At 39.5% G+C, this 12999-nt stretch overlaps 1 protein-coding gene across 3 annotated transcripts in view; it reads left to right on the top strand.

Moving 5' to 3' along the window:
- LOC121945878 (ankyrin repeat and IBR domain-containing protein 1-like) overlaps positions 1–12999 on the top strand; it is a 76914-nt gene that overhangs the window by 24893 nt on the left and 39022 nt on the right. For all 3 annotated transcript variants that reach the window (XM_042490241.2, XM_042490243.2, XM_042490245.2), the window contains exons 12-17: positions 4430–4564; positions 6228–6314; positions 6704–6770; positions 8506–8651; positions 9149–9327; positions 9509–9560. In XM_042490241.2, the coding sequence (XP_042346175.1) occupies positions 4430–4564; positions 6228–6314; positions 6704–6770; positions 8506–8651; positions 9149–9327; positions 9509–9560 (666 nt within the window). The remainder of the gene's footprint in view (positions 1–4429; positions 4565–6227; positions 6315–6703; positions 6771–8505; positions 8652–9148; positions 9328–9508; positions 9561–12999) is intronic.

The following is a 12999-nucleotide window of genomic DNA, read 5'->3' as shown; positions in this document are numbered from 1 at the left end:
CGGGGAGGTTTCACATACCTTTCTTACTATTGCGATATGCAATTAGTTGTCTCTTTCATCTCAGAGGCAATTCTGGCTGGTATGTTGTTAGTTGATAATGAGTAGATTGTTCTCTGATTGGGAGACAACTTAAATGAATGCAAGTGTTTCACTGTATTGGACTCAGTTTACTGATTTTTACATTTAAACTAAAAAAGAATAGAATAGAAATCAGTTTGAATTTGCAAACATTTGGGCAGAATTGCAGACACATTTAAGCTATTGGCCCTAGGGCTTGGTTCATTGTTAGCTTAGAGCTTTGCAGGAACACTGCAGCATATAGGGGCCTCTAGTGGAGCTTTAGATCTTTAGGGTGCTTCCATATTGGGTATGAGTGATTCGAATTGTACTGTGCCAGAGTACGATTATCCACCCTCCCCATTTCCCTGGTGCTCAGCTTTCACACTAGAACCATTGTTCTATACCCCTGCACACTTGTCAACTCAACTTCTATCCAAGATTTTTTTTTGCATGTATTGCTACAGTGTATTAAAGCATGTCAATCACAAGATCTGAAGCTCATATAATGGAGTCAGTCTTCCCAATATAGCAACTATGGTTTAGTTTTTGAAGGCATTGTCAACAACGACCCTCTTGCCTGCTTCCTGCTTTATCACCGATGGCCGTGCAGTTCAGAGGATGGGATCAGCAGGTGGCTGCATGCATATGCAGATTTCAGAGGAGATCAGTGGTGTTGAGGAAATGCCTTTGCAACTCTACTTGCCACCTGCTACACAAGTTAAAGACTTTGGAAGACTTGATTTTATGACCAGATGCAAACCACTCCAGAGTTGACATGAACTGTACTCAATGCCACCTTTTGAGTGGCCGCTGGCACGGGCCGTGCCCTGGTAAGGTTGCAGTGTTCACCCTTCCCAAACAAACTGGACTGGGATCCAGGCCTGGGACCCCGATGTGAAAACCTTCCTTAGTCTCTTTTTTCATTATGGTATGTTCATTGTGTACACTATGCATGGAATCTTTTACGTGTGGTAATGATGGCGCACCTGTGATTGTTGTATGTGCTTTGGACTTCATGCGTGTTGTTTTAACAGTCTGTCAGTTAGATGTTACAAGTGGTGTCTCACAATGTCTGAAAAAAGGGAAGTTGAGCGACTAAAAGAGGAGATTGGAGCTGACAACACACCTCCTGTGTCAGGATAAAAAGTTAGCTGCTACTTGATTTGAGCATGCTGGTTTTAAATCAGTACCTTGCCCTTATAATGCCCTTAGCGGAAACCTAATTAAGGTTTCCCAAGGCTTTAACAGAGGTTTAGGTGGGAGCACCACTGGGGAAATTGGTTTAATGTGAAGGCTCTGTAACAGTGCACAAATCATTTTAGAAGCACACAGATGGTATATGGAGAAAGTCTGTTAAAAAAAGGCTCCTTTTTAAACTTTAGAAGCCTTATGGAAACAAAAGATCTAAAATAGTGGCAAATTAAATATCTCCCTGTTGAGCAGGTTTTGCTGTGTTGTAGCACTATTTTGGATTCTTGTGATGATACGCCTGATATAACTTTTATATATCTTTGAAAACAATCAGTTTAGTTATTTGCTTTTGGGCAATTCTTCACTCATTAAGCTTTTCAGTTGTCTGTGTTTCATTTTTACAGCAGTCTGCCGGGTTACAATTTAAACCTTGCACTCATCTGATATTTGTGGTTAAATAATTGAGTGTAAAACAGTTGTGTTAAATTGCTGATAACATAATTCTTTTAGCAGTTACAAGTAAAAAACTCTTTTGTTCTTGTAAGGGTAAATACTTGCAATGGTTTTGTGATGCAGTTGTGAAGATCAAAATGATTGCATTTAATCTGCTATCAGCTGAGTTTTGCTATCATTAAAAAGGATTATTGGGTGGCTTATGATACTGTCATGCTCGCAAACAATCCATCAAACACCTGAGAAGTCCTGTAATTATTCAGCAGCTTCTGGCTCACATAGATGGACAAGAGAGAGGGATGCAGAGGTGGAGAAGAGAAAGAAAAGACACCCAGGCTGTGCTCAAAATCACATGCTTTTTCAGTTTACTTTAGTACGTACTACAGCTACCTTCACTATATGTTCTGTTGCATTTAGTATGCATTCAAGTGGGACATACTACTTGTATGTGGCTGTGGCTCAGGAGATAGAGCGGGTCGTCCACTAATCAGAAGCAGTTTGATCCCTGGCTCCTTCAGTCTGCATGCATCCTTGGGTATCCTTGGGTAAGATTCATAACCTCAAAATGCCTCCGATGGCTGTTCAGTTGCTGTGTGAATGTCCAAAAAAGAAAAAACAAGCAAACAACGGAGCTGGTGGCACCTTATATGGTAGTTTCTACATGTGTGTGTGTGTAAATGAGTGAATGTGACCTGTTGTGTAAAAGCGCTGTGAGTGGGTGGAAAAGGTGATATACAAGTGCAATTCCATTTACCATTTACTTCACCATAATGTTGCACCTTGAACTCTGACCCTCTTGCTGATATATCCATTGAGGTCTGTAGCTTGAATGTTGAATTAAAAAGAAGCAGTATTCGATTTGGAACGCAACAGATCTTAAAATTATGACTTAACATTACCTTGGAGTTACAACAAAACGCCATTATTCAAGGTCACCAGAGGTGGAGGTCTTCAACTTTCAACTTTTAAGTTATAACTGCATACCATTGATTGATTGATTTATATTAGTCATTGCCGTTTCTGTCAGCTGTCAGTGAGTTGTCATCTGTCTATGGTGTGATGTATCTTTTGCTGGGCAGGGGATTGTGGGTCAGAATAGCCAGAAAAGCATGCTGACTTTCACACTGCAAAGTGCTATGCAGTCGGACATTCTGGTATTTTTAACATACTGTGTTTACCAGTGTATCTGGGAACTCTTTTCTGGTGTACTAAACAGTATGGTAGTATGGGTACTAGTGTTGTCAAAAAATATTTCAGTTATCATCTCTGGAGTATCGATACACTGGTACCAGCTGCTTTTTCTCATTCTCTTTTATTGTTAATGTTTTCTGCAGTCAGTCTGCTGTTCTCTGCTGGTAACCAAGAAAAAGAAAAGTTGTTGTCATGTTATTGCCTTGTTATATTTATCTTTTAATAAAGAGAATAATTTTATTCCCTCTATGTAAGTTTTCCCCTGTACTATCAATACATCAATATTTTCAAGGTATTGTATCAACGTTACAAATCTGAGTACTGCGACAACACTAATGGTTATACCATCAGTCAGTGGTGGAGAGAGTGTGTGAGACTGATGGTATTGCAGAGCCATGTTGCCTGACTGTTATTAACACTATCGTGGAGGACAGGCCATGCAAAGAGCTCAGTGCAGTCATACAGCCCAGGCTCCTTTTGTCTCTGTGACAGCCCCTTCACTCTCTCTGACTAGAGATGTAGATTAGTTTGGGAGAAATGGAGAAGCTTTCACAAGCTGAGAGGCCGCAGAGGGCTCAGCCTCTTGACCTGTTATTACCTGGTAAGAAATGGCTTCACTCCTGTTGCTTGGAAACACGGGACTCTGTCTTGCTAAGGAACATTTCTCTGTCTTTTCACTGCTTTTTCCTTCCCTCCGGTCTGGCTGCACACGTTTTTTAATCTCAAGTATCACCATTTCGCTCTTGTCTTATGGTGTGTCTTATGGTGTCCCTCCATCCTTCCATTCATCCCCCCTCACACTCTTTTATTTAGTATCGATTTTTCCAAAGTGTCATGTAAGCATGGTGTTTCCAGGACAACAGAGGTCTCAGCCTTAAGAGTTTTGTGTTGCTCTGGCTAACTTGTCACCTACAGAAGGACCTGTGGCACTTGGAGAGAAATCACTTGCACCCAAATAGGATGCAGATTGGAGTGGCTGCAGTGTTTTGTTGTTTTACAATACCCAATGGGACTCATTGATCTCAAATGTAGTCTGAGTGCCTTCTAGTGGCAGGAGGCCTGTCTATTAGACTCTGTCATTTGTACAAGGAAAAAAAAATGATGGGAAGAAGATTGAGATAGAGATGACATAGAGACAAGTAGGTCCTTAGTCCAGGGACTCCTAGAGATATCGTTCACTCTTCATTATTATTCTGATTTTGAGAGCAGTAAAAACACGTTTTTAATAAGACTTGTCAAGGAAAAAAAAATCTTTTTAGCCTTCATATTCACATAGGTCCATACTGATAATATTAGGGATTACAATACATCAGTTTGGGTGTTTTTTGTCATTCTTTTTTTATTTTGGGGGGATTAATCAGGTGAAAATAAATATAAAACAACTGTGATATCTAGTGAGAGATATTTGTATTGTTTTAGTTATCCTTCACATAACATGGCAAAATGACTTTGATGAGTATTTGACTATCCAGTTTGTGATGTGACATCTGACCAGAGCAAGTTAAAGTCTAACATTTCCATTTTCTTCCTGTAGTGTAAGTATGACTTTTGCTGGATCTGTCTGGAGGAGTGGAAAAAGCACAGCTCATCAACAGGAGGCTACTATCGCTGCACCCGCTATGAGGTCATCCAGCAGGTGGAGGAGCAGTCAAAGGAAATGACTGAAGAGGTACAAGTACACACACATATACACTTTAGACACTTATTTTCATTGGCCTGCTTAGCGGTATATTAGATTGCCAGTACCCTATTTGGTGGGGGAGACTCCTCAAGAGTTGCACTGCATTCATTGTATGTTGAAACCCACTTAACAGCCCTCTTTCCAAAATCTGACTTCTCAGCAGTATGTGACAATTCTCAGTAGTTAGATTTGATTGGTGGTGGGTAGTACAGAACTTTGGCTGTTTTATGTTACATTTAAGTTCTAAATGTCAAAAAAAATCCAACAATTTTGCATTGCATGCTTATAGCAATGGACAGTATATTGCAGAACCAGACACCTTTTTCTTACACACATTATTCTTTGGTGTCAAAACTTGGCTCCTATAGTACCCACAATGCAGCTTAACATTCTCACCTCATGCTCACCTATTTCTGAGTCCACACCCCCACATTTTTTTCATTTTTAAAACTTAAAGTCTTCCACCCCAGGAGATGCTGACTCAAGTGACATTACTTGAGACAATTTATCAGACCTGACACAGCTACCTCCCAAAGATCTGTAGACAGTCTTTGATGTATAAATAAGTCAGTTTTCCTCTACACATGTGTAGTATTCATTTTTTATCATTTGCGTCCCTTCTCTAAATTTGGACATTTTTGTGGTCTGTAAACACAGCACAGGTGGAACTCTTCATGAGTTCTTTTTTTTCTTCATCAGCAGTTTGGGGAGTTTGAGTTGGGGGTGTTATCTATTGATTTGGTCAAAGCTGACTGGATTGATGAGAGGAGCAGCTGCTGCAGAGGCTAGGGAATGCAAACTTTTAGATCCAGCACAATGAACGTGAAGTTTCACTTTCACTGCACCTGATGTTATGCTGGTCCGTTTGTGCCCAGAGTACACCCTGCACTCTGACAGTGTTGTGCAATCAGTGACAATTAATATTTCAACAGTGCTCCTTATCAGTGGTCCAGTATAGAAATGATATGTGGCAGTAGATGTTTTAATTGTGGCATTCATAAATCAGTGGGTCGAAAACCCTGGAATTATCACAGCACACTTATTAGGATTTATACACAACTGATAAATACATTTTTACCCCCTGCCCAATAAATAAAATCTAAAAATAGGCAGGAGCATCAGCATGGGAGATCTTCTCCCCAGCCGTCAATTTTCAGTCAGCCTTACCTTAATACATACACTCTTTCTCATTCTTAACTTTCACAATTAAAGATGCAAAAACATACGTCTATGCAAACAGCCAAGACCTTTACTTGTGTTTGTGTGCTTTTACACTCTAAAAGGAAAGCAGTGGAGTCTATGGAACGTGCATAAGCAAGATAGAAATTACAAAAATACACACACACACACACACACACACACACACACACACATACATACATACAAACACACAAACACACAGTCTTTGTCTAGACTCTTGACCATGGAGCCATCCACAATCAATTCCGCCCACCTTCATCACAGGTGAAAAGAAGTTCATTCTCAGTCCTTACTAGCATTCCCTCCAATCTCAGGCACTGATTTCACCTGTGGCACTGCTCACTTACTTTGACTGCTCTCAACCAGAGTGCCAACACTTTCCTCTGTGAGGGGGGAACAACATGCTCAGGAGTTTATTGACTGTGACTGGTGTCTCATCACGGTTTTGCAGGCGGAGAAGAAGCACAAGAGCTTTCAGGAACTCGACCGTTTTATGCACTACTACACACGCTTCAAGAACCATGAGCACAGCTATCAGGTAAACAGGCCTGGCTTTGCCTTCCAATGATTTCTACTTTGCATAGTGTACAAACAGGCATACAGTGGTTGAGGCAGTGGGAACTTGGCATATGGCCCTATATGTGGGAATGCTGTGTAATGCATATACTGTAAAATGATGAAAGTATGGTAATTGTTTTTCTCCACATCTATAATGATGCTGGAGACTGTCCTACTTTTTCAGTGATTGTTTTGGCTGCAATAATCAGACATCACAATGCCTTGATTAGCCAAGTCCACTGCTCCCACCTTTTGTTGTTTTATTCAGCCTCATATTTTGGCATTCTCTTCATTGTTTGGTTGGGCAGTCTTCGCAAAACATTTTTACACATCAATAAAACCTAACAGCTTCTGTCTTCCTCACAATAGCTGGAGCAGCGCCTGTTAAAAACAGCCAAAGAGAAGATGGAGCAGCTCAGTCGAGCCCTGAGTGGAAGTGAGTGTGCAGTCTGCCATAACAGTGTCAATCTTTATCACGCATTTAGACACATCTTAATCTAGTCCTCTGATATTGAGCTCTTGGAAGTAGGCAGGAGGGTGAAGAGACACAAAGGTGTTTTAAGAATGAATTAACAACAGAGCGTATAGTTATTATTCAGCAGGCACATCTTAGTTAGCTGTGCTATGTGAATAAGTCTTGTCTAGAGTCCTTTAAACCCCTGTCAGTGCAGGCAATTACAACCTGCTTAGCATAGCCAAGTTTCTTTTTCATACAACAACACTCAGTTTCAGTACATTCTGATTGCATTGGTGTTACTTTAATAAGTCTCCCAGCTGACAGAGAAGTAGAAATGGCCATAACTCAGTGTTTATGAGTCTGGTTCAATTAAAGTATATATATTTTCAGACAGCATTTATTCTCCAAAAATGAGAATCAAACATTATTAACTACTTTTACATGCACACTAACATTCCACTATTATTACATGACAGTATTCTGAACTTGGCACAGGTCATTTTAAGTAGCACATTCCAATATGATATTCTGAATTAGACCTGATTCCCAATGTAACATTTTCTGATTAGGGGCCATGTCCACCATCTAAGTGTTCTTTTTCTGAGGCTGGCGTTTTTTTTTTAATGCTTTACAATGGTACCGCTGCGTGTTTACAGCATGCTACAATGCTGGCAGCATGGTGAGGCGCTCTGTGTGTATTTTACATGGAGGGACAAACAGCCTACTGTGAAGACATCAGATCTGACTTGAACAAGTGCTGAACAACAACAACAATGGAGAAGAAACATGTTAATATAAAGTGTATGTATATATATATATATATATATTATGTTTCCACTCTTGAACCCACACAGACCAGTGGGTCCATCCTCTCTCCCTGCATGCCTCCCTTCCCCTCATTCATTGTTCCAACATGCTTACTTCTGTGGATATTCCGTATCATAGCAACCAGACTTACCAAAGCGTCTCAGCTTAAACCAATGCTGAGTGCTCTCAAACTTTCCCAGCTGGGCGTTGTCTGAGGAGCCTCTTGCATTTTTCAGCTGGGAAAAAACACTTTGGTAGACATGGCCCTTAAGATGTGGGATATGCCAGTGTTATTCTGGTTTTAGGAGTATTCTTTGGACTTGTATGCAACACATTCAGAATATCAATCTCAACTGGGGTTTCTTCTGTAAACATGTAAGACTTGGATATCAAGAGATTTTTAGAATATGCCCAAATATAGCTACGCTGACCTTTACAAGAAGGTGGTGTAATAGTAGGGATATTGTCTTTTTCCGGATATGGGCAAAGAAATTAATATTTTGTGCATGTAAATGTAGTCAGTGACCACCACTTTTTTGTAATCTGATGCAGATCTGAATCTGAGAGTTTTTTGGGGGATTCAAAGGAGCAGATTACAATTTGAGCATGATACTCACTTTGGATCTTCAAGTTGTTTTACTCTAAGCTGTTAAAGAGAGATTTTCAGAGTTTAACAAAGACCCAATACCTGGCTCTGCCCTGTTATCAAGCTAAACCCCTTATCATAGAATACATTTAGTACAACAGAGCTGCTCTTTCATGTGCTCTGTATATGCATTTCTGGTTGTTTTGTACTGGTATATGTTTAGATGTGTAGGTAATTAAGGCTGGAATAATAGGTGCATTCCACAAAAGCACAGCAGATACTCATTTTTGTATTCTGATGCTCTCTCTTTTTGTTTCCCAGGGGATGGCGGCCCACCTGACACTACATTCATTGAAGACGCGGTCCTAGAACTACTAAAGACTCGACGCATCCTCAAGTGCTCTTATCCTTATGGGTTTTTTCTGGAGCCCAAAAGCACAAAGAAAGAGATCTATGAGCTTATGCAGGTTTCAGTCCTACTTATTCAGAAAAAAAGACAAATGTTCACAGCAGTCAGATTTATATGGGCCATTAGAGATACGGAACTAAAGCTTTCTACCTCATGATCTATACAATCTGCCCCAGTTATACCTGTGCATCTCAGCTTTTAGTTAAAGATCTAGTGTTATATAATTTATGATCTCCATTATGGATGAGAAATGTACTTACCTGCTGTCTTTTATATTGTGTCCTTTCAAATACTTTAAAATGAATAGGCAAGGCTCCCAAAGATCTTATAAACGCTTGTAAAAAGATTATATTTTTTAAAGATACATACACAGTAGACCTAAAAGTAGTTCACTTTCAGGGCTACTTCTAAAGTCACTTTGTCCTTGAACACTGCGGTTTGGGAACAGACTATTTTATGAGACAAAGTGGAAGTTGAAATTTTGTATTCAGACACTAAAATTACTTAGAGTTTCCCCAAAAAAAGTCTCCCAGCCAGCTCTGTTTTTGTCCTCAGACTGATCTGGAGATGGTGACTGAGGACCTGGCACAGAAGGTCAACCGGCCTTATCTGCGAACACCGCGCCACAAGATCATTCGTGCAGCGTGTCTAGTACAGCAGAAGAGGCAGGAGTTCCTGGCCTCAGTAGCCAGGGGAGTGGCCCCCAATGACTCTCCTGAGGCCCCCAGGCGCAGGTAAAATTACAGACAGACATACAGGCAGTTCACCACGTGTCTAGTTTTTACAGTAAATGTTGTAATATAACAGAGCTGTAGTTTGAAATGATCAAAAATGACTAATTAGCTCCAAAATTAAAGCAATTAATCACAATCTTGTACTGACAAAATCTTCTCTTCGTGTCTCCCTTACTTGCAGTTTTGCTGGCGGAACGTGGGACTGGGAATATTTAGGCTTTGCATCACCTGAGGTAATAGAACAAGTCTTGATTAGTTTGGCTTGTTAGTTAAAATGTCAGCTGAGCTGTTGGAACAAAATGTGCATGCGTCTTTTGACACTGTATACTATGGTCTCAGGAGAACAACAGTGGGCTCTGTATGTAGATATAAACAACTAATTCTAAGGTTATGAAAGGTTATTCTTATTTGCAGGTAAATATAAACTAATGAAAACACAGTTCTGACTATGAGATACAACTTCTGCCAATAGATGTCGCCAAATTTCTACACACTGGACCTTTACATTTCTGTTAACATATCTGAACAGAATAATGGTGGCCCATAAAATAATTACAATAGTTTTACTGCACTCCATATTTAGATCATGATCATTCATCATGATCCCAGACTAAAATGGAGAACCACAAAAGTTTAATTGCCTTATTTTGACTCACTTGGGTAAATATACAATATGAATCAAACATCAATAGTATGCTGTTAAAGAAAAAGGTTTTAGTCAAATTGAGAATTTCTCTGTGGGGATTTGTCATAAATAAAATGGGACTCAATAATAATGTCACCACAAGCTGCAGCCAGATGAATTGATTAATCCCTGTAGAAGATGCACTTATATTATACTTGCAGCGCTCACCAACAATCACACCACTGCCTGTGAATAGGGAGCACTTGATTTGAGTAATCCAGGGACTTCTCTCGTAATGTCACACCTTATTTGGTTTAATTGATTGCAAAAACTTAAGTTGTGATTATTACATAATTAAATGATGTAGCCCTACGTTTTTTTTTTTGGTTTTTTTTTTACAAAGTCAGTGAGTATACTAAATCTGTCTGACTTTGGCTGCAGCTCTGACAAACCATGATGACCCAAAGATCACCATGTTATTCCACACACTGGAGCAAGCCAGATGGTTCAGTGTTCCCTTGTGCACTCAGTTGGAATGATTAAAAAGTGCAGTTCTCTGGCAAACACCTAAGCAGGTTGCTCCCGATCATTGCGCATTAGTAACAGGCATTTGTAGTTAACTTTTACAGTCATAAAACCATCAACCACATAATGGTTAAATTATTGACCAGCCTCCTTTTTGCAGAGCGTGATACATGCACTCAGTAGGTGCATAAGACAGTACACTGCAGTTACTACGTTACGTTTCTATTATTGTTTAGTTTCTAGACTGTGGCATATTTTACGCATATAGACTGTTCATCTGGAACAAATTCACTCAGCTCAACAGCTCTCCTTAGGCTTCTTAAAACACAACACCAATATGCAAATCTTACATCAAACCTGAGCCTCTCAGGTTTTTGTGCTCAACTTTTAACAGCATAAACTGGGCATTTCCCTATTGACAGGATAACAAATGACAACATTGGTCAGTTTGATGAATGAATTTTAGAACTCCTCATCCTCTGCTTGCTCAGCACCATTCAGTGAGGCACAGGTTTGTAAAGCTTTATTTACTCAAGGTTAAGTAAACAGTTACTTATGGGCATTTTTTGTTTTAATCCAAATCTAGACCACTCCGTTTTTAGTATTTCCAGGATGAAACAGGACATCTCTCAGATGCCTGTGATGTCTGAAATGAGTTCCTGTGTTTTTCTATTTAGCATTCTAATCATAAAAATGCCATTATCTAATACTTTAACATGATTTAGGCAGATCCTGTAATAATTGTAGATTATGAAATAGTAAGCCTCATGACATGGTGTTACCCTTTAAAACAGGATTTTTAAAACACTTTGCTCTTTGCTGTTCGACATAAGAACTAAATGAGAGTTTATGTTTTGCTACACTGTTTATCTTACCAGGAAGGAACTAGAAATACCATCTGCTTCGTTTGCTGTCTGTCATCTTTGTCATGCGTTTATGTGTATCTGTGTGTTTACTGCACTGTGTTTTAACATTAATGAATGCTCAGCCAAATGGAGAATGCAAGCCAGCCAAAGTATGCAAGTGTACAATTAAGAGAGGCACACACTACAAGGATTTGACTTATCTTCAAAAGAACAAATTATTAATGTAACACTGACATTCTCATCTCACCTCCACAGCCTTCACCCCTGTAGGATTTACATAATAAACAAGTTGTTGTCAACAAATTAGTTTGGGCATGCGTCTCTATGAAGAAGTTCACAGTAAATGTTACCACCAGATGCTAAACACCAAGCCTAAAAAAAAAAAAAAAGGGTTTTATTTTTGTCCCCTAATTAAGAGCCTCTGTCTCTCAGCTGCAGTAGTTAATGGGAACACCATAGTAATAATCAAAGCCTGATGACTGCCTCACAGGCACAGCCACAGATGGTCCGCTCCACAGTTCTTACAATGCCTGCAGATCACTTCATAGTGGGCTATTTTTAGAGCAGAGGGAACATGAAAGACAGTGTTTGGGTGACAGGCTTTTGATTATATGAATGTGACTCAGTGACTTCTGCAAATGTATGAGACGAGTGAATGGAGAATGCAGTTGATTATTTCCAGAGATATTGATATGCGGATGTGCAAATTCAGTATATGGAACCTCTTCATGTTGGTATACAACCAGAGAATAGATTAGACACAGGAGCATTTCTCACAAGCTTACAAACTCTGTACCAAGTACCACCAGGTTGAAGCAGACCCCCCACACTAAAACTCCTACTTTTTAGAAATATTATTTTTAAAATCACTCCAGCCTGGTTTGAGTTGAACTAAAGCCATATTTGCACAGGACCAGTATTACCTGGGACCTTTGGGAATTTGTAATAATTGCAGAGGTCCTCTGTGATCTTAATCCTGTGAAAATCTTCCCTGTCAGTAGTTTTTCAAGTAAAAATTCTACCTACCATATTTGCCAAACACAGGGTCTTGTGATAATATTAGTCTTGTGCAAACTTGGTGATTTGGGGTCATTATTAGGTTTTCTGATTTCCCCAAGCCTCATTTTTGCCTCTTTCCTGTTTTAGAATTACAGTGGTTGGTTGTGCGATTAAAAATGAAAGTTTTGACAGCATTTAGATGCGGGAGGCTCAAATCAGATGGATAATGTTTGACAATGCGTGTCAGAATTGGTTCAGTTTGTTTAATCCACATTTAAAGGAAGAAAAGAGGTTAACACTGTACATCACAGATAGTAGTGCTGTGTAGTGCTTTTGTCTTGTGTAGAGTGGAGCTATAAATGGCTGTGCTCATCCTATCTAGGGGAAGATGTCAGTAAATTCCGGTAGCAGACAGACTTTGCTTATCCTGTGCAAATGTGCCGCAGTAACACAGACATGAGGTCCCCAGGGAATACTAGTCCTGTGCGAACTGGGCTTAAGACGCTTCATTTGTTATGTTTTCAGTCATGTAAGTAATGCCATATACCTAAACTAGTTACATTATTGCTGTAAAACCTTGTTTTATTGGATATTTTTTATTGAAATTAGGCTGCCTTATATCATTCATCTTCTGACACATCATATAATCGGATCTCG

This window comes from Plectropomus leopardus, chromosome 11 (genome assembly GCF_026936395.1).
Source record: "Plectropomus leopardus strain MGB_pleo_1.0 chromosome 11, ASM2693639v1, whole genome shotgun sequence".
Taxonomy (NCBI): Eukaryota; Metazoa; Chordata; class Actinopteri; order Perciformes; family Serranidae; genus Plectropomus; species Plectropomus leopardus.
The sequence above is the reverse complement of the archived record's forward strand: the minus strand, read 5'-3'. Positions and strand labels throughout refer to the sequence as shown.